Source organism: Brassica rapa, chromosome A03 (assembly GCF_000309985.2).
Source record: "Brassica rapa cultivar Chiifu-401-42 chromosome A03, CAAS_Brap_v3.01, whole genome shotgun sequence".
Lineage (NCBI taxonomy): Eukaryota > Viridiplantae > Streptophyta > Magnoliopsida > Brassicales > Brassicaceae > Brassica > Brassica rapa.
The window spans coordinates 33,485,834-33,508,722 of record NC_024797.2 but is presented as its reverse complement, the minus strand read 5'-3'; the positions used below and the strand labels follow the sequence as shown (position 1 = coordinate 33,508,722).

Genomic DNA, 22,889 nt, shown 5'->3' with positions numbered 1-22,889 from the left:
TAGTTTATGAAGAAAAAATTAAAACTGTATGGGAGCTTAGATTTGTGTGTTTGCGTTATTGTTTTGTCATATATTTTGTTTAATACTCTTATGCATGTGACCATGTGCCGACCAATTTATTTGGTTTGCATCCAAGGTTAGTTTTTTAACTGCTTTAGCAAATAATTTGACATATAGGAAATGAAAGCGTGAAGGGGGTTGTTATTGTTAAAGGGCGGAGGCTTGGTCTGTTTTCGGTGGAAGCGTGTGTTGCTAATCTCTGTGTTCTCTACATAGACGGCAGGAACCCCGTTGCTGGTGGTAGTATACTGTAGACTGTTTGGGGTTTTTTCTTGTAGCAGTTTTTCGGTGTACAATAATCACAAGAGATAACTATCTCTCCATGAATATGATGATCAAACAATTGATGCCTTTCTTTCACTAGTCTATCTCATATTTAAACTAATCTCTCTCCCTCAACGTATGCTCTTTCCTCGCAACTTCCTAGTGTCACGTGATCCTCCCGCGTCAGCAGACAACCCATGTGTTGTGTCCCCTAACAACCTTTATTCCTTATTCTCCTAGATATCTTATCTTCTTCCTCCACACGTAACAGTTCCCATCTATTAGACTCTTCAGGTACTGGCCTGGCCTTTTCTCCTCGCTTATTGGTAGAGAATAGGCGGTGAGTAGCGTCATACGTATCATTACTGGACTCATTGAAACTGACTTTGACCTCAAGGTCTAACTCAGGATACAACTTCTCCATCTGCTCTTTTTTCTCCCACGTACAGTCAAAAGATGGCAGATCCTTCCATTTGATTAGAACTTCCTGCTGCCCTGACTGAGGATGAACTCGGGAGTTCCAGACCGCTTCCGGCTTAGCCACTAACACTCCCTCTGAAGTGAGCTGCAGTGGCAATGCAGTAGCAGTAATAGAATCTCCAATGGCTTTCTTCAACTGAGAAACGTGGAATGTATGATGAATCTTCATACCTTCGGGAAGCTTAAGACGATAAGCCACCTTCCCGACTCGTGCTTCCACCTCAAAAGGCCCATAGAAGCGAGCAGCCAATTTCTCATTAGAACGTCTGGCTTGTGACTGTTGTCTATAGGGCCTGAGCTTCAAATAGACCATTTCCCCCACTTCAAACACCACCTCACGACGATGCTCATGGACTTTCATTTTCATCACCTGCTGTGCCTTGTTCAAGTGAGCGCGTAAGATCTTCAACATTTCATCTCTTTCTTTGAGCTGCTCCTCCAATTCCGCATTAGCAGTAGACCCATTCTCAAATCATAACAAGACTGGTGGATCACGACCATAGACAGCTTTGAAAGGGGTCATCTTGATGGCTGAATGAAAAGAGGAATTGTAACTCAGCTCTGCCCACACCAGAAACTTCGCCCATGATCTTGGCTTATCACTCGCAAAAGAGCGCAAGTACGTCTCCATTCCTCGGTTCGTAACCTCTGTTTTCCTGTCTGACTGAGGGTGATACGCAGTGCTCAGACACAGGAGAGTACCCGACAGTCTGAAAAACTCCTTCCAGAACAAACTTGTGAAGACCTTGTCACGATCCGAGACAATGGTTCGAGGAAACTCGTGCAGCTTGATAACCTCCTAAATGAACAACATAGCCACGTCTGTAGCAGTGAAAGGATGCTTTAGTCCAATGAAATGACTATACTTAGTCAGCCTATCAACCACCACCAACACCGCGTTAACTCCATCTAAACGTGGAAGCCCTTCTACAAAGTCCATTGAGATGTCTTCCCACACATTGTCTGGAACTGGCAATGGTTGTAGAAGACCCTCAGGCGCCAAAGTGGAGTACTTCTGACGCTGACAGACTAGACAAGAAGCCACATAACGTCTGATGTCTGTCATCATTCCCATCCAATAAAAATCTTCGTTGATTTGCTTCTGTGTTCTGATAACTCCCCCGTGACCTCCCACTTTACTGTCATGGAACTCTTGCATGATCAGCCCAATAGAGGAGACTGTCTAGGCACTACCAACTTCCCTGGTTAGAGGAGTCTTCCTTGAACCATCAAGTACTGAGGGTGAGAACTTGGGTCTTGATGCCATTCCCGAATCAACTTCTGTAACTCTTGGTCTTTATCCACTTCGCTACTGATCTCCTCGAGCTGGAGAGCCGTTGGCGCATACAGTGCGAACAGCTCAGCCACAGCCACTTTGCGAGAGAGAGCATCAGCGGCTTTATTGTCCAACCCCGGTCTGCACTGGATCACGAAATCGAACCCAAGCAGCTTAGTAAGCCACCTCTGGTAGTCCATATTGATCTCGCGTTGCTCCAACAAGAATTTCAGACTCTTTTGATCCGTTCTGACCAAGAACTTCCTCCCAATCAATTAATGGCAATCACCATCAAATCTCGTTGATAAACTGACTTCAATTTCTGCCTCTCCGTAAGTGCCTGGCTACAGTATGCTATAGGACGCTGGTGTTGCATCAACACCGCTCCTAATCCCACTGCTGAAGCATCGGATTCCACTACAAACAACTCCTCAAAATCTGGCAGTGGTCGCACGGGAACTGTCGTCATTGCTACTTTGAGTTTCTTAAACACCAATGCCGACATTCCTCCCATAGGAACCTTTCTTTCTTCAGCAGAGTAGTAAGAGGCCTCGCTAAGTGACCGTAATCCTTAACGAACTTCCGGTAATAGCCAGTAAGGCCGAGAAACCCCCTAAACTCCTTGATGTTTCTCGGTTCCCTCCACTCCACCATAGCCTGTATCTTCCCCGTATCAGCAGAAACTCTTTCCTCCGAGATTACATGGCCAAAATACTCTACACTCTTTCTCCCAAACTGACATTTCTTGTGGTTCGCATACAGCTTGTGCTCGTCCAGTAATCGCAGCACCACCTCCAAATGTCTGAGATGCTCCTGCTGACTCCGACTATACACGAGGATGTTGTTGAAGAAAACAAGAACAAACTTCCATAAGTAAGGGCGGAAAACTTAAGAAGACCTCCTGGACGTCGTCTAGGAAGTCGTCTAGCGCATTATATTTTAGACGACTAACATGTAAGTCGTCCCAAAAGTCTTCTAGATCTGAAAAACTTGCATATCCAAATTCAGATCTGAAAAACCTGCAAAAACAAGATAAATTAGTGAGAAAGACATGAGACAAAAACAATAAATTGATATAAAGCTTAGTGTTTATAAGTTCAAAAATATTAGAGAGAGGTCGACGAGTTTTAGAATGATGACATTACCATTTTGTTGCAGCCGTTTGAGAGCAGGAGAGAAAATGTCTAAACTTTCTTTATATAGGGAGACAAAAAATGCAATTAGGTTAAATATTTTTGATTCAGACGATTTCTTAGACGACATACTGTTGGGGTCAAAATCGGTCACGACGAAATCAATGTCTGAAAGTCCATAAAAATCAGCATGAACATTTTTATGAAAAGTAATCCTCGTAAAGATATCTTTACGAAGAGCCTTGCAGTAAAATCTTGTTCAAATCTCAATCGAACCACTAAATACGATTGTCTGAAGGCAACGGACATGTATCCAAATCGACCGCGGACAAGCTTGAGTATTGCAATCGGAACGCAGACAAGCCAAGCTCGATCTATACGCGGCGACCAAGCATGCACACAGCTCGGTCGCTACGTAGCGACCGAGCATCCGTTCCGCTCGGTCGCTACGTAGCAACCGAGCTAGAGCCAAGCTCGGTCGCTACGTAGCGACCGAGCGTCCGTCCCGCTCGGTCGCTACGTAGCGACCGAGCATCCGTCTCTCTAGGTCGCTACATAGCGACCGAGCTCGAGCCAAAGCTCAGTCGCTACGTAGCGACCGAGCTCTTCCGAAACGTCGATACGACACCAGTCCATGCATTCTCGTCTATCCTTCGATGCTATCTCCCGAAGACCGTAGCAAACTCAGTTCATGTTTTCCGCCATTCTAAATCATCGATCAAACTTTGCGGTAAAAACCGCGGAAAACTCGTTATTTATCGAAAGAAGTCGCAATGAACGTTTCGAGTCGGAATACGGCGCAAAGGGACCTAAGACACGACTCGAAGCCCATCTTACGATTTCTTAACCAAAAGCCCGTAAACTGTATGACGGTTTACGCTTGGTTCGCAAGGGAAGATAAATGTCAAGTTTCCGCGGATAAATACGGAATTTTGAAGATAATTACGAAGATCGGAAAAAATGGAATATCTCCATTTTATGCTATGACGGCTTAAGGGCAGAAGAGTAAAGGCGTAAACCGACCTTGGAGCGAGTATATAAGGAGTCCTAGACGAGAGGCTTGGGTGAGAACTTTTTAGACTCGAAATTCTCTGCACTTAGAAACTTTAGGCTTTATTCTCGACATGTTCGGTTTCTATGACTGGCACTCAATTACTAGACGAACTCGCCCAGGCAGTTCGATCTCTTTTCCAGCTCTATCAATTGAACTACGTTCGGCGTGATCCTCGAAAGGGGTACGTAGGCAGCCTTCAACAAGGTTCAGTCCGAAATCAATCAAAAACCTTTTATGTATCTATTTCGTCTTTTGTTATCGAGCTGCGACTCAACTAGGTTTGAGCTATTAGGCCGCTAGAACTAAGAAACTCGCTGACAGCCTTTGCGGCCAAAGCTTTTATGATCTCTTGCAATGATCGCAACGCTCTTACGCGGACTCGAAATAAGATCTACTGTTTTCTCTAAACTCGTTTGTCACTTGTTGTTGGCTCTCGCAGAGATCCGGGACCTCTGGGAAATTAGGAGTTTCCTAGTTTTCCAATTTAAATGGAAATTGACAGTGCGAATTCCGATTCCTATAGTTTGTCGCTAGAAGGAGGGGGGTTACGGATTACTCTTACTCATGGCCACAAAACGCTTGATCAAAACAATGTCTAGAAATACGAAAGACAAAATCGCCGTTTGCAATAACGCTGGTAAGACAACTCCAGCCGCCACTGCGCCTATGGCCAACGCCTACGCAAACGCCACAGTTCTTGAGAAAATCGAAAACCTTGCTGCGAATTTTCGCCACTGGAAGTGCAACGAAACGAGCTTGCGATTTCTCTTTCTGAACATAAAGGAAAACGATAAATCTTATCAAACCCCGTAACTTTGGCTCATTACTGAACATAAGAAATCTCGATGCGTAAGGGTTTTACCAAAACACGTTTTCCGAAAAAAATTCGGAAGGGTAAAACTTGTTCTCCCAAAAACCGCTGAAAAACCCCTAGGTTAATCGCGGAAAAAAGAAAACACAACAAAATGATTACACAGCTCGGTCGCTACGTAGCGACCGAGCACGCCCACGGCTCGGTCGCTACGTAGCGACCGAGCACTCCCACGGCTCGGTCGCTACGTAGCAACCGAGCACACACACTGCTCGGTCGCTACGTAGCGACCGAGCACACACACACTGCTCGGTTGCTACATAGCGACCGAGCACGCACACGCTGCTCGGTCGCTACGTAGCGACCGAGCACGCACACGGCTCGGTCGCTACGTAGCGACCGAGCACACACACTGCTCGGTCGCTATGTAGCGACCGATCAAACACACGCTGCTCGGTCGCTACGTAGTGATCACACGCTGCTCGGTCGCTACGTAGCGACCGAGCACGCACACGGCTCGGTCGCTACGTACCGACCGAGCACGCACACGCTGCTCGGTCGCTATGTAGCGACCTTTCAGGCCTCAGAAAGATCCTCCTTTGAGTTCTCTTTTGAATCCTCATCGAAACGCCTTTCGTTTCGTCTCAGTCGGAGTTTCCGTTGAGATTTTACGATGAAAACAAGTAGGACTCTTCTTGGCTTGCTTCCACTCGCTACGTAGCGACCTTTCAGACTTTCAGTCGCTACGTAGCGACCTGTAAGGCCTCAGAAAGGTCCTCCTTTGAGTTCTCTTTTGAATCCTCATCGAAACGCTTTTCGTTTAGTCTCAATCGGAGTTTTTGTTGAGATTTTACGACGAAAACAAGTAGGACTCTTCTTGGCTTGCTTCCACTCGCTACGTAGCGACCTGTCAGACCTTCAGTCGCTACGTAGCGACCTGTCAGACCTTCAGTCACTACGTAGCGACCTGTAAGGCTTCAGAAAGGTCCTCCTTTGGGTTCTCTTTTGATTCCTCATCGAAACGCTTTTCGTTTCGTCTTAATCGGAGTTTCCGATGAGATTTTACGACGAAAACAAGTAGGACTCTTGGCTTGCTTCCACTCGCTACGTAGCGACCTGTCAGACCTTCAGTCGCTACGTAGCGACCTGTAAGGCCTCATAAAGGTCCTCCTTTGGGTTCTCTTTTGAATCCTCATCGAAACGCTTTTCGTTTCGTCTCAATCGGAGTTTCTGTTGAGATTTGACGACGAAAACAAGTAGGACTCTTCTTGGCTTGCTTCCACTCGCTACGTAGCGACCTGTCAGACCTTCAGTCGCTACATAGCGACCTGTAAGGACTCAGAAAGGTCCTCATTTGGGTTCTCTTTTGAATCCTCATCGAAAAGCTTTTCGTTTCGTCTCAATCGGAGTTTCCGTTGAGATTTTACGACTTGTTAGCTCGCTACATTGCGACCTTTCAGGCTTCAAAAAGCTCCTCCTTTGTGTTCTTTTTTGAATCCCGATCGAAACGCTTTTTGTTTCGTCTCAATGGGAGTTTCTGTCGAGATTTTACGACAAAAAACAAATAAGACTCGTCTAAACTCCTTCGCTTGCTCCTACTCGCCCTTACCTCCAGCTTTGTGTTCTCCTTCAAATCTCGATCGAAACGTCTCTTGTTTCTATTGGAGTTACCATTGAAACTTTACGATTAAAAAAAAAACCCGCAAAGACTTGTTTTCTCGCATGGATTCAGATTAATCGTATAAAACGACAACAGTTAACTTAACACCTTAGCCGCCTTAACTATACGATTACGTTGAACTTTTTTACAAAAATCGACGTCGTATCTAAGGAGAAGATAACAGTCAAGTTCGGAAGATAAATTTCAAGTTTCAAAGAATAAACACCAATATCGGAAATGGCGAATATATACGAGATGAGCAAGCAAAACTGAGAAGAGACAAAACTGCATCTTCGAGAGAACTAAGGTATTTCCGACTTGAAATTTTTGAAATTAGACTTGGAATTTTTGTAGGAAATTACTTTGAGGCTGCCATAGAACTATAGGGAACGTAAAACCTAAATGGATAGTCTAGCGAACTAAGTCTTAAGCGATTTTTTCTGTCTCGATATATTTTTCCATAATTGTTCATCCAGATCATGCAAACCGATCTAAACTCTCTGAAAATCGAAAACGATCACCACGCATATCAAGCTCGCTTCCTAAAGAGAGAAAAAACTAGAGACATGAACGTCGTCTTAAAACCGATTCGTTTCTGGCAATTTTCTCGGAACCGACATATTCCAAGTCGTCAACGTGGAAACAACCAAATCACAGTCCAAGCGTCCTCTATAAATCGTCCCGAATTATCATTCCAAACCTAGAAGAAACGTACACAACCCTTCAAAGTATCGGTTCAACCGTTTTCTTTCATATAAAAAAAAGGGGGGGGGGGAGTAGGTACGTATACTATACTCGTATACTCCCAAAGATCAAAAACTTCTGCAAATCGTCAAGAATAGGCAAACGACAATCTAATATTCGTCGAAATGCTAGCAACATATCCAGACGATCATGAACATAAATCTCAAAGACTATACATCATTTCTTGTCGCAATCATGCGTACAGAAAACCTGTACCAATATCAAACTGAAACTCGACGATTAGCCAAAGTATTGAAGCCCTTTCCGGCTTTAGAAAGCCAGTTTCGTTTAAAATTTTCTACGAGAAAATCACCAAAGCATTTCTTTCAGTTTCCGTTGAACCAAGCAAGTCACGGAAAAGCATCGAAAACATTTGCGACGAAGAAAACTCGAGAATAGATGTAGCATCGTGCACATTAAAAGAGCACTTCCCTCCCGATGGTTAGCTAGATCCACCTCTGGTTGACCAATTCGTTCAAGAAACGAATGTGTCATGAGAATCCTCTCAAAAAACTTATGAAAAACGTTCTGCGACTAGATCGTATTGAAATAAACTTCGGTAACACTCCATGAGTAACTCCAAGCAACTTTCGCCTAAGATCAAAATCACAGCAGAAACGTTTCTCGTAAAACCCGCAGAAACAACGCTACTTTGACATATGTATACATATCATTGATTTACAACCTTCGTAAAACCAGTTATATGATATGATAAATTATCGTATAGCCCGCAGTCGGAAAGCATATGATAAATTCTTCATAATGAAACTAAGTCCTAACAATCAAATGGTTAACGAAAAATCTAAACTTTTCGACAATCGACCAAGTTCGATCTATTCCACAATTCACTTTAAGCCCGCTATGTTTTACCCATAATACGCGGCATGTAAGGAAAAATTCGTAAGAAAGCTTCTAGAGCTATACGAAACATCCTCAAAAATGCACGAAATAGATCTCGGAAGGCTAACACTTCACAAAGAACTATGAAGGAAATCGCTTCTTCCCATAGACAAATTTACGCGACACCTCATTCCTAATTCCTCGATCGAAAATCAAATTATTAGCATCCAAACAGGAACAACAATTTTTTGCTGTGAACATCCGTAGTCAAACAAGAACGTTTCTCAAACGCAGGGCTAAGACTAAACCCTTGCAACATCGTGAAACATCTTCAAGCCCGCGAACATTTCAAGCACGAAACGTGGCATACGAAAGAATAACAAATCTTCAGCATCGCGAGACGTCGCAGACGCCTGAAGATTCGTTCTTCGACGAAATTTCCTTCCTCGATAAACATATTTTCTTGGAAGACCAGACAGTCATACGCACTAACATCTTCTCAAAACATATCATTCGCGAAGACTCGAAACGGTATTTTTTACCATTAAGTTTGTTGTAGATCACAACAAACTCTCAACGTCCTAAACAGACTTAGCCATCTCGTAGAGACGACTCTCGTACATCCGACACAATGATAATAGCGCTATAAAAGAAACCCAAAATTTTTGGTCAGCACTTCCAGGAGGCTTAAAAATTGTCCTTGGAGAGATGCTCGGTTCCAACCACACAAGTCGTATAAGCCGAGAACCTATCGCAGACTTTAAATCGGTATGGAATCAGGATGAAACTGAAACGGGATACGTAAGTCAAATTAGTCATCTCACCCACTAAAACCAGGAGTAAACCTAGGTCTTGCCCTAAATACAGTGCACTGGTCTCTAACATCTCTAGGCATAGTATCAAACACCCTGATACGAGATCCCAAAATTTGTCTCTTTGCCAATATTCGAGAATCTTCAGAAATTTCGCAAGTTTACACACTGCAGAAAATTCTCGAAACAGATTACAGATATAGCAGTTCACACAGAGTTAGATTACGAGATGACAACTCGTAGTCTTCCTTCTACACCCATACAAAATGCCATCGGCTGCAACACTTCTGATAACCGCTACAAAAAAACTAGAGCGAAAAGGTCTTGCTGGAAAACTAGTCATAAGAACCTTAACTCCAAGACGAACTACGAAAAGCTTGATCCATTCAACAAGGGTACGTAGGCAGCCGTCATAAGGCGCAGTCCCAATCTTATTGCGTTCTACTTTTAGAAGAGCGAGAAGACCACTTTTCACTGATCTTTTCAACCATTAATTCCGCCTAACTCACCTTACTTGCCTAATTTGCCAAGCCACTCGCTAGAACCTCACGCTATAAGCTCATGGTTCTAACGAGCTGGGGTGGCTAACTGTTAGGGTCAAAATCGGTCACGACGAAATCAATGTCTGAAAGTCCGTAAAAATCAGCATGAACATTTTTACGAAAAGTAATCCTCGTAAAAATATCTTTACGAAGAGCCTTGCGGTAAAATTTTGTTCAAATCTCAATTGAACCAATAATACGATTGTCCGAAGGCAACGGACATGTATCCAAATCGGCCGCGGACAAGCTCAAGTATGGCAATCGGACCGCAGACAAGCCAAGCCCGATCGATACGCGGTGAGCAACCATGCACACAGCTCGGTCGCTACGTAGCGACCGAGTGTCGGTTCCGCTCGGTCGCTACGTAGTAACCGAGCGTCCGTCCCGCTCGGTCGCTACGTAGCGACCGAGCTCGAGCCAATCTCGGTCGCTACGTAGCGACCGAGCATCCGTCTCGGTTGGTCGCTACGTAGCAACCAAGCTCGAGCCAAGCTCGGTTGCTACGTAGCGACCGAGCGTCCGTCCCGCTCGGTCGCTACGTAGCGACCGAGCATCCATCTCGCTCGGTCGCTACGTAGCGACCAAGCTCTTCCGAAACGTCGATACGACACCAGTCCATGCATTCTCGTCTATCCTTCGATGCTATCTCCCGAAGACCGTAGCGAACTCAGTTCATGTTTTCCGCCATTCTAAATCATCGATCAAACTTTGCGGTAAAAACCGCGGAAAGTCCGTTCTTTATCGAAAGAAGTCGCAATAAAACAATGTCTGGCACTCAATTACTAGATGAACTCGCCCAGGCAGTTCGATCTCTTGTCCAGCTCTATCAATTGAACTACGTTCGGCTTGATCCTCGAAAGGGGTACGTAGGCAGCCTTCAACAAGGTTCAGTCCGAAATCAATCAAAAACCTTTTATGTATCTATTTCGTCTTTTGTTATCGAGCTGCGACTCAACTAGGTTTAAGCTATTAGGCCGCTAGAACTAAGTAACTCGCTGACAGCCTTTGCGACCAAAGCTTTTATGATCTCTTGCAATGATCACAACGCTCTTACGCGGACTCGAAATAAGATCTACTGTTTTCTCTAAACTCGTTTTTTATCTTTTCATGATTTCCGCATATATTTGGTCACTTGTCATTGGCTCTCGCAGAGATCCGGGACCTCTGGGAAATTAGGGTTTTCCTAGTTTCCCAATTTAAACGGAAATCGACAGTGCGAATTTCGGTTCCCACACTTACTTGTAAGTCGCCGAGAAGACTTTAATATTTTTAGCGGAAAACTAAAATACAAGACTTCCTAGACGGCTACTGGTTTAAAATATTTAAGCGGAAAAATAATTTTTAAAAAAAAAATTAGGTGGGAGTATTTGGACGACTTACATGTAAGTCGTCTGGTTTAAATTATTCATCAGACGATACAAGTTAGTGTTTGCTGTACAGAAAAATAAACATTTATAGGCAAAAATTTAAATTTTCAAAAAAACATTCAAGCTTTCCAAAATATAACCCTAAGAATACATACAATACTACAACATATATTGTCAAACCATAAAACCAAAGAATATCATGATTAACTACTTTCACTCATCTATGCTGAAAATAATTCAATTTTATTATATCTTAATTTACATTACTTAAAACTATTTATAATTACATGATTTTAATTTTTCATTTGTCAAACTATTTTTTGAAAAATTTATAAATTATTTTAAGATCAACTTCACGAGACGACTTCCAGAATCTCAGACGACTTATTGGAACTATATTCGTAAAAATAGCTTTTTTTTTCTATTTAGTCACAAGAAGATGACCATAATTTCACAAGGCTTTTAGGCTGGTTTTGCATTTGATTCAAGTTTGGGTATATGTTTGCATTTAAAATCATGTTTTGAGTCATATTTGGCAAATCCCCCTAAATATCAATATATCATATATCATATTAGAGTGCACATATTTTATATCACAAACTAGATTAAGACCCGCGCCTTATGCATGATGAACATCATATATATATAAATTATTTTACGTATAGTATATTCTTTTATATATTATAAACTAATATATATATATATATATATTGGATAATGGAAAAGTTAATAACTATTACGTATATAATTAAATTAGTGTAAATAAGTAAATAAATTTTATTAATCCAAAAAATCAGTTCTTTTATTTTCTATTTTATATAATTAAATATACATAATATATACATTTATAAAAAGTATATTTTTAATATTGATATATTGCTAAATGATGCGTTCTACTTATTTGTATCTTTATAATAAAAAATTAAAACGCTGATAACAAATTTCCATTGTGCAATGTTTTTGAAAGTTTTAGTAATTTATAATTTTTATAAACATTCAATGCAAATTTCAAAATTTAAATATAAACTTGTTAGTATTTGCTCAGAGATTTTATTAAAATAAAATTGTTCAAAGCAAATTTCAAAATTAAAATATTTATGTAGTTTCTATCGTATATAATTTAATTAAAATATATTAATATATATGAGACTTTCTACATACATGATTTTGTAATAATTTGTATCTTGTTATAAAAAAAATTAAATCATGGATCATAAAAAAATTAGTGTGAGATTTTCGTAAAAATTCAAAATATAACATATACAGAAAAAATTAAATTTTTATTAAATGGTTAATGTGATTTTTTAATTTATTTTAGTAACTTAAAGTTAAACAAAAAAAATAGATAATACACTAATTTGTATCAAATTTTTGTTATTCAAAATCATTAATTGTCATATATATTTTATCCACATTAGGCAATTTCGTAATTTTTATTTAAGGTAAGAATTGAAAACATTAATATATTAATTTATGGTTAGTTTAATAAAAAAATTATTATATATTTAGATGGACCAACCTATTTCTCTAATAATTCTAAGAATTACTATGGTGATGACACGTGACTACCTCAAATGTTGTAATGCTTCTCTTTTAATATATAGGGGATTTGTCACATTTGTTACATCAATATACTTAGATAACAAAACATCATATATACTTACTAAAAATTTAGTATGGTCATATTACTTGCTTTTGAGTAATGATATACAATCTATACCTATTAAACATTGAGCCATAAACAATCCCTGAATATTCTCATAGTTATACAACAAACTTTAAACAAAAAATAACTAATCCAGTAAATGCAAATATTAATGTGTTCCATTAATATATTTTTTCTAAACAATATCTCAACGACATTAATCAATATGTAGTCCGTAAGAAAATATTTTATACATTACGAAAACAACCATTTAATACTTAAATAACGAAACTGGTTTTTAAATATTGCTCAAGATTTGAAATCAAAATTAAAACAGTCAATTTTGGTAATGAATATTACAAATATTTGAGAAAGGAACCATATGTTGAATTTGGTAATAATCTTCAAGAATTTAAATCAATACTAATCAATACTATTAAAAGGGAAGGAGTTTTAAAAAATCTACTTATGAAAAGTTGTTGGACCATTTCATTAGACTTAACTATTCTTTTGGTTTCACCTTATATTTCTCTAACTATGCAATAGTCAACTATCTTATATTTCTCTAACTTTGTAATAATCAATTACCTTATATTTCTCTAATTTAGTTTAACAATATATTCTAAATATATATATTCTAAATATATTGTTATGATGCTTTTTGATAAGAATATATTATAGATGCGACTGAAAATTTATATTATTAAAAGAAAATATTTTTAAAAATATTTATAAAAGAATTTATAACATCTATATAAAACTCTTTATTTTTTATCATACCATTAACTACAATAACTATAAATAATTTAAATAAATCCTATTATTATTTCTCATTTTGTATGATACACTTCTCTAATTACTTTTCTTATTATCATCCAATGTTATTGTTGTTATTCAATAACGTTATATACATCATATATTATGCTCAAAGATGGATTTATAATATTTAGATATCAATTATTAAAACGAAAGCATATATCATACAGCATATTATATCATGTCATCTAACATTATATAATTCTAAATATTTACAAAATCAAATTTAATAAAAAAACACTTTAGCAAATCATTTGTTAAAAAAAGGTATATATATTTACGTTAAATTATTTTTATTACATTAATATATTAGAAGTTTAATTCATCTCTTAAAATATTATTGAAGATGATTTTTTTTTATACCATGTAAACCAAATGCCGGGTCACACTTGATTGCAGGTTTTTTCGAAGTTTGCATGCTTTAAATTAACGAGTTTTCATTAAATCTAAACCAACTTATGTACAAGTCATCGTGTTTACTGGTTCGACGACGGGTCCAAACTTGATATAAAAGTATTGTTCTCATCTAATTGAAAATAATTTATTTTAAAATTATAGACGCACTGAGTCTGATCAATCCATATAATTTTTTATGAAAAAAGTAATCAAACGATTAAAAATATAATTACATAATAATAATTTTTTTTGACATAATAAAATTTTGTAACATAATAATGTATAACAAGACTAAAATACTAATTCATATCATATATTTTTATCAACTGAAAAATAACCCGCGCTTTTAAGCGCGGGTCAAAATCTAGTAAAAGGTTAAATTCGATAACTAGACATCCTAAACATGTTTGGAAAAAGAAGAAGAGGCAAATATTTCTCCAAAATCTTATAATAAAATCACTTCGACCAGATAGTAACTACTCAAAAATTTAAAATATGGTTTCCAATTCAATAAATTATATTTCGGAAATCTTATCTATAATATGGAATTTTTTTAATTTATATTTCATCTCATAATATTCTAAAAATTTATAATTTAATGCACAATAAAACTACACATTCAGTATAAGCTTAAAATACTATTTACACACACTATTTATGTTAATATCTATAATATATAGATTTTACTCAAAACAAACTTTTTTTACTGTTACTTTATAAGAAATTAATTTATATTAACAACACATTTCCCCACATCCTCTTCAGGTAATTATGGATTTATAGATAAAAATATCAGATAATTTGGAGTTTTTAGTTTAAATATTGGGTAATTCGGGAAAAATATATCTGATAATTTGGATAACTTTTAATATTTTGAATTAAAAATATGCAAGTAATTAAGTTTTCCGGGTAATTTAGGTTTTCGAGTAATTCAGTTTATAAATAATATTTTTAAGATATTTGGTTATTTTGAAATCAAATGTAATTAATATTTGTAAGTATATAATTTGTATTTTAAAATCTTAGGTACCCATTTGAGAAGGTTTGGTACACGGTCCAGATATTTGTCCAAACCTATATAATATCTTATATAAAAATTTATTTAAAATAAGGAAAACAGACCCACGCTTGGAATGGTCAAAATCTAGTATACTTATTAAAGTCGATGGAAAAATGCGATGAAGCTTATGATTTGATTGAGGATGCCATTTGCGGCGGGTGAGTCCACTTAAACGCATAAACACACGGAGTTTAAAAGAAGATCATAGAGAAAATCAGAATGTTCAGATCTAGACAAGTAGAACCTAAGGTTTTTGAAGGATATTCCGGTTTTAAGTAATATAATTATTTACAATTGTAGGTACCCATTTGATAAGGTTTGGTACACGGTCCGGATATTTGTCCAAACCTATATAATATCTTATATAAAAATTTATTTAAAATAATGAAAACAAACACGCGCTTGGAATGGTCAAAATCTAGTATACTTATTAAAGTCGATGAGAAAATGCGATGAACTTATGATTTGGTTGAGGATGCCATTTGTGGCGGGTGAGTCCACTTAAACGCATAAACACACGGAGTTTAAAAGAAGATCATGGAGAAAATCAGAATGTTAAGATCTAGACAAGTAGAACCTAAGGTTTTTGACGGATATTTCTGTTTATTGTGGTTTAGTCTGGAACATGGAATCTTTAAAATCTTATTAATTAAGAAATTCAAGCAGACGAAACAGAATATATTACATGATTAAGATAATTAAAAAGAGAGCGAGATTTAAGTAAATAAGCACTTCTGATTGCACCAACTTCTTTAGCCTCAATTCTTTTCCATTGCCGGCTACACAACCTCAGGAACCACAAAAGCCGAAACCGGGAAAGTCCTGGACAGACCGGTCAGTGTCCTGAAATTGATCTTCCCAGAACTTGTTGGCTGCTCCAAGGCAAGCTCATTGAGAGTGACCCAAATAAAAACCTCCTTGGCCTTAACACCGGTCAGGTTCTTGATCTTTCCGACTTCCACCATGGCGGTGACCTCAGTGCCGTAAGAGACAAGTTTCCCAATGGCTTCAAACTTGTGTGTGATGCTCTTCTTCTGCTTCAGCCACACAACACCTGTTTCTCTGTCATAACCAACCTCTTCTATGTCCTTCAATGGCAATAACCCATTAGGCATATCAATTTCCTTGAGGACCTCCTTCGTCTTCTGGCGGCATAACTCATCTCCTGTGTATATATCTGCCCTAGCTCTCACTTCATCTGTAACCAAACCCATCTCTCTTCTTTTATTCTCTTTGTTTTTTAATTTTAAGAACTATGCTTTCTGGGATTTTAGTTATTCTTGTTTCCTGTTCATTTATAGGTGTTGCATCATGGAATTACCCTTGCATTCTGTATTAATTACGGAAAATGCACTGAAATTATAGACACGTGTCAAATCTTCTTTTTCATATGTAGATAGGACGGTAACCTTATTTAGCAAAATAATGCCATATTGTGGAAACAACTTGCAATGGATATGAGAAAAAAACATGAAAATGATACTTATAAACCAAAACAGTACATGAATCACATAATATTTACTTTTTTTTGGCTGAATCTAGACCAATCTTAAAAGTACAACTCATAAAGTTATTTAGAAGTGAAATTTCATAAGAAAAAGTTATGAAGAAGCGTTAAAATTCAAAATAGAAGGATGATATTAAATTATTTATTGATATTTTTTTGTTCAAAAAAATAAAGAAATCATAAATTAAATATTTCCTCAAATCCAGATTCTAGTGCCATAAATTTATACAGATATATTTCTTTTTACTTAATTTTTAGTAAAATTTATATTAAGGTTCATGCTCTTATAAATTTGTGAAAAAACATACTACAAATGTATGTGTTGTATTTCAAATTTTTTAACTATATATACATCTTAAAATGAACTAAATAAAAATTTGGTTTGACATCAACTAAATCCAGATTATATGGCTCCATATATATACTCATACAGATATATTTTACTTATGCAGTTATTAATAAAATATTTTTTGATGAATTAAGTTAGGTTTATGCTCGTAAAAATTTATGAAATAACATACCACAAAAGTATGTATATTGTAGTTTAAGTATTTTTAATGTACATCTCGAAATATTTGAGTAATATAATAGTCTTTCATTGTCATTAAAAAAGTACATCTTAAAATAAATTCAATGCAGATTTTATATGGCCATATACTCATACAAATATATTTCTATTTATTGTTGATTTGATTTTTGCCCAGTTAAATCATAGACCTATTGATCTTGTGTCCAATGGAACTATTTATCAATTGGACGTGTCCATAGCCCTCTAAAATCAATTAGACTAGGTTAACCCATGAATATTTATAAGTTGACAAAGGGACTATAAATAAATACTTTGATTCTGCAAAATAAAAATGAAAAATGGTATAAACTATATTTTAGGAGGCAAACATTTTTTTTAAAGATAATATCTAAAGTCTTATACTAGCGATTAAAGAATCCACATGCCTTTGTTTCTGGACGACAAATATCTGATAATGTACTAATAGCACATGAGATGTTCCATTCTCTTTGTACAGATACAGGAGTAAGAAATATGAGGATGCCAATAAAGACAGAGATATATAAAGCCTATGATCGGCTAGAATGTGATTTTATCACTACAGTTATGAATAAAATGGGATTTTCAGGCTTATAGATTAAGTGGATAATGTGGTGCATAACATCCGTGAAATATCATTTTCTGTTCAATGACCAGCCTAGAGGAAATATAACCCCAAAGTGGGGGATTGCGTCAATGAGATCCTTTGTCAATTTTCATCTTTATCTTATGCACGGAAGCGCTCGTTAGCCTTCTCAATGACGTAGAGAATCAAGGTAAGATAACGGGATGCGTGTTTCATGCGCTAGCCCTCTGGTATCACACTTTCTCTTCGCTGATGAAGTCGTGAAAGTTCTTAAGACTTTTGGAAATGCTTCTAGACAGTGTATTAATTTTGAAAAATCATCCTTGCTTTTTGGTAAGAAGATAACTGGAAATGTGAAGGAGGCTATCAAAAGCTCAACGAGAATTATAAAAGAGGGAGGGATGGGAACTTATCTTGGTATCTTTGAGGACATTAGTGGCTCAAAAAGGAAGTTGTTTGCTTTCCTGAAGGATCGGCTGCAAAATCGGGTAAATGGCTGGACGGGCCGATGGCTAACAAAGGAAGGAAAGGAAGTACTCATAAAGTCTATCCTATTGGCTCTACCTACCTACATAATGTCGACTCTACTACTACTACCATTAGAGACAAGTGAAAATTAGCTAGTGCCATTGCACAGATCTGGTGGAGTTCAAACCTCCCTAAAAGAGGTATACATTGGGTAAAATGGGGAAAAACTATGCAAACCAAGAGAGATTCTTTAGTAGCTAGGGTTCTAAGGGGAAACTACTTCAGATGTAGTCTGCCCTTGCAGCTAAACAAGGCAGATAAGCCATCTTATGGATGGACGAGTATTATGGCGGTAAAACCACTAAATCTGTTGGGGATCAGAAAAAGGTACACTCCGAGAAGGAGATTAGAGTTTGGGAACACTGTTGGATACCAACGATATCAGCAAGATTAGCTAGACCAATAGCACCAATGGTTCAACCGATGATGGCAGTTTGTGATCTAATGATAGGGAATCCAAAAAGATGAAACTTGGAGATTCTTGAAAACTATGTCAATCCAGAAGATATGCCCCTGATTCAATCTTTGGCCATAAGTCAAGGATATCAGCGAGACAAATATTGTTAGAGCTATACTATGGATTGGATGTACATTGTTAAGTTAGTATCCTGGGTAGCCAGGAACAATCTCAACAGGGATATGGTGGACACCCAAGTAGAGCAGAGTATTACAAAACGCCAAGCCTTTGCTAGGAAGATACAAGCTCCACTAAAGTTAAACATTTTATCTGGCAAACAATCTCTAGGAAATTAGCAGTAACAAGAAACCTAGCACATGTGCGGTGTGACAACCATTTTCCTAGATGCGGAGCAGAGGACAAAACTATAAACCATGCCATCTTTGAGTGTCCCTCAGCTTTAAAAGCATAGGCACATGCAGCGACCCCAACTCCACCATCGATATTCCCCAACGCAAGCCACTACACGAACATAGAATATCTTTTTTGGAGGAAGAACGATATAGAAGATCCTACCCTGGAAAAAGACCCATATCCTTAGATTATGTGGTACATTTGGAAGCAAAAAATGATAAATTATTCACAGGGACCCATAGTAAACTGTCTAACATGCAGAGACAGAATGCCATACTTGGTTCGAAGCAAACAACAAACAGGAAGAACCAGAAGTTACATAAAACCATGAACATATAACAAAGTCTGACAGATGCATGATAGATGTTTTTGGGTTTGTAAGGTTTTTTGTTTGTTTGTTTGTTGGGTTTGTATTTGGTGTATTGACTGTGTGAATGTTTTTAGTTTTTGAAATTTTTGTTCAAGATAAGTTGATTGTTGTTGGACCAAAAGACGAAGTTATTTATTCTGGTGTGAGTGAGTTCAAGAGATTGTGAGATTAATTAAGTTTACAAAAATATGGTTCACGATAAATCTGGTTACCTTAATTTGTTAATAGTTAGTGTACTCATTTATGTTTAGAAAGCGTACCGTTCAAATTTGAGAAGCATTATGAATTAACATACTAATCGGAATGGGTGAGCCTGCGAGTATGTCCTGATTGTTGAACTTTTTGAGATTAGTAGCCATATACAGTAGAAAATATGAAAGAAGACTTATATCATTTTAATTGCTTGGCCTTGTCAACACGAGTCAAGCGAGATTAGATATATGTTTGCAATTTCGTAGTTTTGTTGTATATTAACCAAAACAAAGTAACATGCAAACATAAAATTGGTCCTGAAACAACAAATATACATATTATTCTAAATATATCGATTCCGCTGACTGTTACCTTTTCTGAATTTATGTTACATCTTTGTATTGTTATTGTTCAGGGATTTGTATTTTTGTACATAGGATCGTTAATTGTCAGGATGCTGCGTTTTTACATATGAGAACACAAAGTGTATTTGGGTCGGCAAATAATAATAGTTTGCTTGTTGGAGTTGTTGGAGAGAAGGTGATGATGTATTGGAAAAATATGGGGATAACTTTTACAAACTAACCATTTTGTTTGTACGATGAGCTTATATTTTTGGTTTGATCTTATATGGTGTTGTATATGGTGTTGTGAGTGTATGTGTGTTTAGTTGAGAATGTTTATTCATATTTATAAAAGAATTTTTTTTGACAAAATAATTCTCAGTTTTAAAATTTAAGCTAAAAACCATTTTCAATTTTCAATTTTTAGTCTCACATGAACAAATCTCATTTTTTCGTTATGTAAGTCATTTCCATCTAGCATTGTTTAGTTTTATTTTAAATTATATTTATCGAATGAATTTTGACGGGATCAAAATAGATTGGTCAACACAATTATAAGCTTTTTATTCTATTTCAAAAGTTGATGATTAATATGATCTTTTTAAATATAGATTACTTAAAATTTCTAGTTTTTTCTTCTGGATTAAAATTTTTTATTTATGCATATATGTTTTAAATAAGCAAATCTTATTTTACAAAATTAGTCAAATATACATAAAATCTAATTTAAACACAAGCTGAAAATAAGTCCAGACAACATTAAAATACGTAAGCTCTTAAACTTAAAAAAACTTATACAATATTAGTAAGTCCATGCTTTTTGTCCTATTGTTAACTTGGTGCTGTGAGAAGGTTATGCAGTTCCAGTAAATGCTATGACTAATGAGTTTCTGTAGTTTATTTTGTAACTGCTGGGATTCCTTTAACATTGTTGTGACCATTGTTGGAGGATGGGCCTTCAGCCCATTCTCGAGTCGGACATAAAAGAAGAAGCCCAATAACAAACGATCGGCCCACCCAAATCGATAAAATCTTGGTGTACACAAGAAATAGAAGCCTAGAGGCGTAGGTTGTACCGACGGCCGATCATAGGCATAAACCTACACATGTAATAGTACAATGATGAAAGCCGAACCGACTCTCTGACACATAACAAATACGAAGCAGAAAAGGCAGAACGATGAGAATATAAACAGAAAAGTATTCAATGAAGAAAGGACACAAAAAATACCGGGAGAGACTGGAGAGAGAAGATAGAGATAAACTATTCAGAAATGAGTTTGTCTTTTCGACGACGAGTTCTTTCTTTGTATTTCCATTTCAGCATTTTGCTTACACTTCAATAAACGAAACCTTTGTCCCTTTTTATCTCTTTCGGACACTTGATTACGTATTCTAAACATCCATTACCGGATTTAGGATTCAACAATTGGCGCCCACCGTGGGACCTAAAAGTTTCTAACGCATAAAGTTCACAAAGCACCCGCACGTCGAAAACATGTCTACTGATCGACCATGAATTTTACCCATTTTTAGCCATGGTCTATAGGTGTTTTTATATATATATTTACAACAATATAGAGTGTATTTAGAGTATTTAAAGGTTCAGGTACGTTCTGGAGAAATATGGTGATTTTGGTGTCTTTTGGAGCCTTTTAAGTTCAGAGCTGCACAGACGTGTCAGATGTTTAGCTATGGATGGAGACCTTCCTACCGTTATATTGAGCCTCTCTTTTGACACAAGATAGAGCTTTGAGTTCGATTTCCAATGCCACCGGTCTTAGGTCAATCCAACGGTTAGATCAGAAGTTATACCCGTCTTAGGTCAAATCCAACGGTTAGATCAGAAGTTATACCCGTCCTAAGTATCTAATCCACCGGTCTTAGGTCAATCCAACGGTTGTTGAACGATTGGGATCGATCGACGATGATGGTCTGGTGTCGGTCGACGGTTGGTTGTGTGTATCGATCGACGACGAATTTGTTGCGTCGAGCGATGTGGAACGTTGAGTTCGCTTTCCAATGCCACCGGTCTTAGGTCAATCCAACGGTTAGATCAGAAGTTATGCATGTTTTACTGAAGAGTGGTCAGTCTGCCTCGCGAGAGGAGACTGTCGAGAAGAGGAATGTATATCGATCGATGGGAAAGCCTTCATATCGATCGATATGGATGACAGAATGTGGGCTGAGTATATTTTATGACTAATTGAAGCCCAGAAGTAACCATAAATTACCAGAATGCCCTTGGACGACCAGAAACCCTACTTATGTCATTTCTAAGCCATTGTTGATGGCTACGCTTTCTTTACACCATTTTTCCTGTTTAGGGTTGGAGAGAAGATCAATTATCCTTCAGAGATTGATTGGAACTCCATTGATTTTATTATTGCTTTCTATTCTATTGTATTATTCAGACTATGATTTGTGTTTCTTCTATCATGTCTGAGTAATTCATCTTGTTAGGTTTAGGGATTTCATGAGCTTAATGTCAAACTGATAATCAATTAGGATTGCTAGGTTATCTATAGAACTTCTACACCAGGGTGATTTGTAATACTAGGATCTGGAATAGTTTTATTCACATGAAAGTGTGACTGATTGTTTGAACCTAGAATCATAGGACAATTGAGATGCACTAAAGTGCAGTCAATTAACGGAACTCGAATCCTGCTGGATTAGATACTTAGGCGCACATGAGAATTTGGTCTAAGAGTCTAGTTGAACATAATCGATTAGGTCGTTAACGCTTGTCTGAGGAAGTATCGATCGATGCTCAGACCATAGCATCGATTGACACTAACTTCTTGTTCGCATGCGAAAGCTGGAACAGAGACTTAGACATCTGATTAGTAATTGCATTGAGAGATGGATTACTTACTTATTAAAATCAAGTTCTAGAATGAATCTATAAGCTATTAGCATCCTTGAATTGTAGTTTTGAATCTCTTGATTGATAAATCCCTAGGTCTAGCTATTTCTCCTTACTGTTTACAACTTCAATCAATCGAACAACTGCCTTGTTCACATTGCTTTATTTACTGTTT

At 37.2% G+C, this 22,889-nt stretch overlaps 1 protein-coding gene across 1 annotated transcript; it reads right to left on the bottom strand.

Moving 5' to 3' along the window:
• Positions 1-15,579: 15,579 nt before the first annotated feature.
• On the bottom strand, positions 15,580-21,674 carry LOC103849455. The gene has a single exon (XM_018656048.2). It carries the CDS (start codon positions 16,172-16,174, stop codon positions 15,740-15,742), a length of 435 nt encoding a protein of 144 aa, XP_018511564.1. The 5' UTR covers positions 16,175-21,674; the 3' UTR covers positions 15,580-15,739.
• Between the last annotated feature and the right edge of the window lie 1,215 nt (positions 21,675-22,889).

Coding starts and splice junctions, on each gene's coding strand:
- LOC103849455 (XM_018656048.2), bottom strand. CDS start 16,174: ATGGGTTTGGTTACAGATGAAGTGAGAGCTAGGGCAGATATATACACA.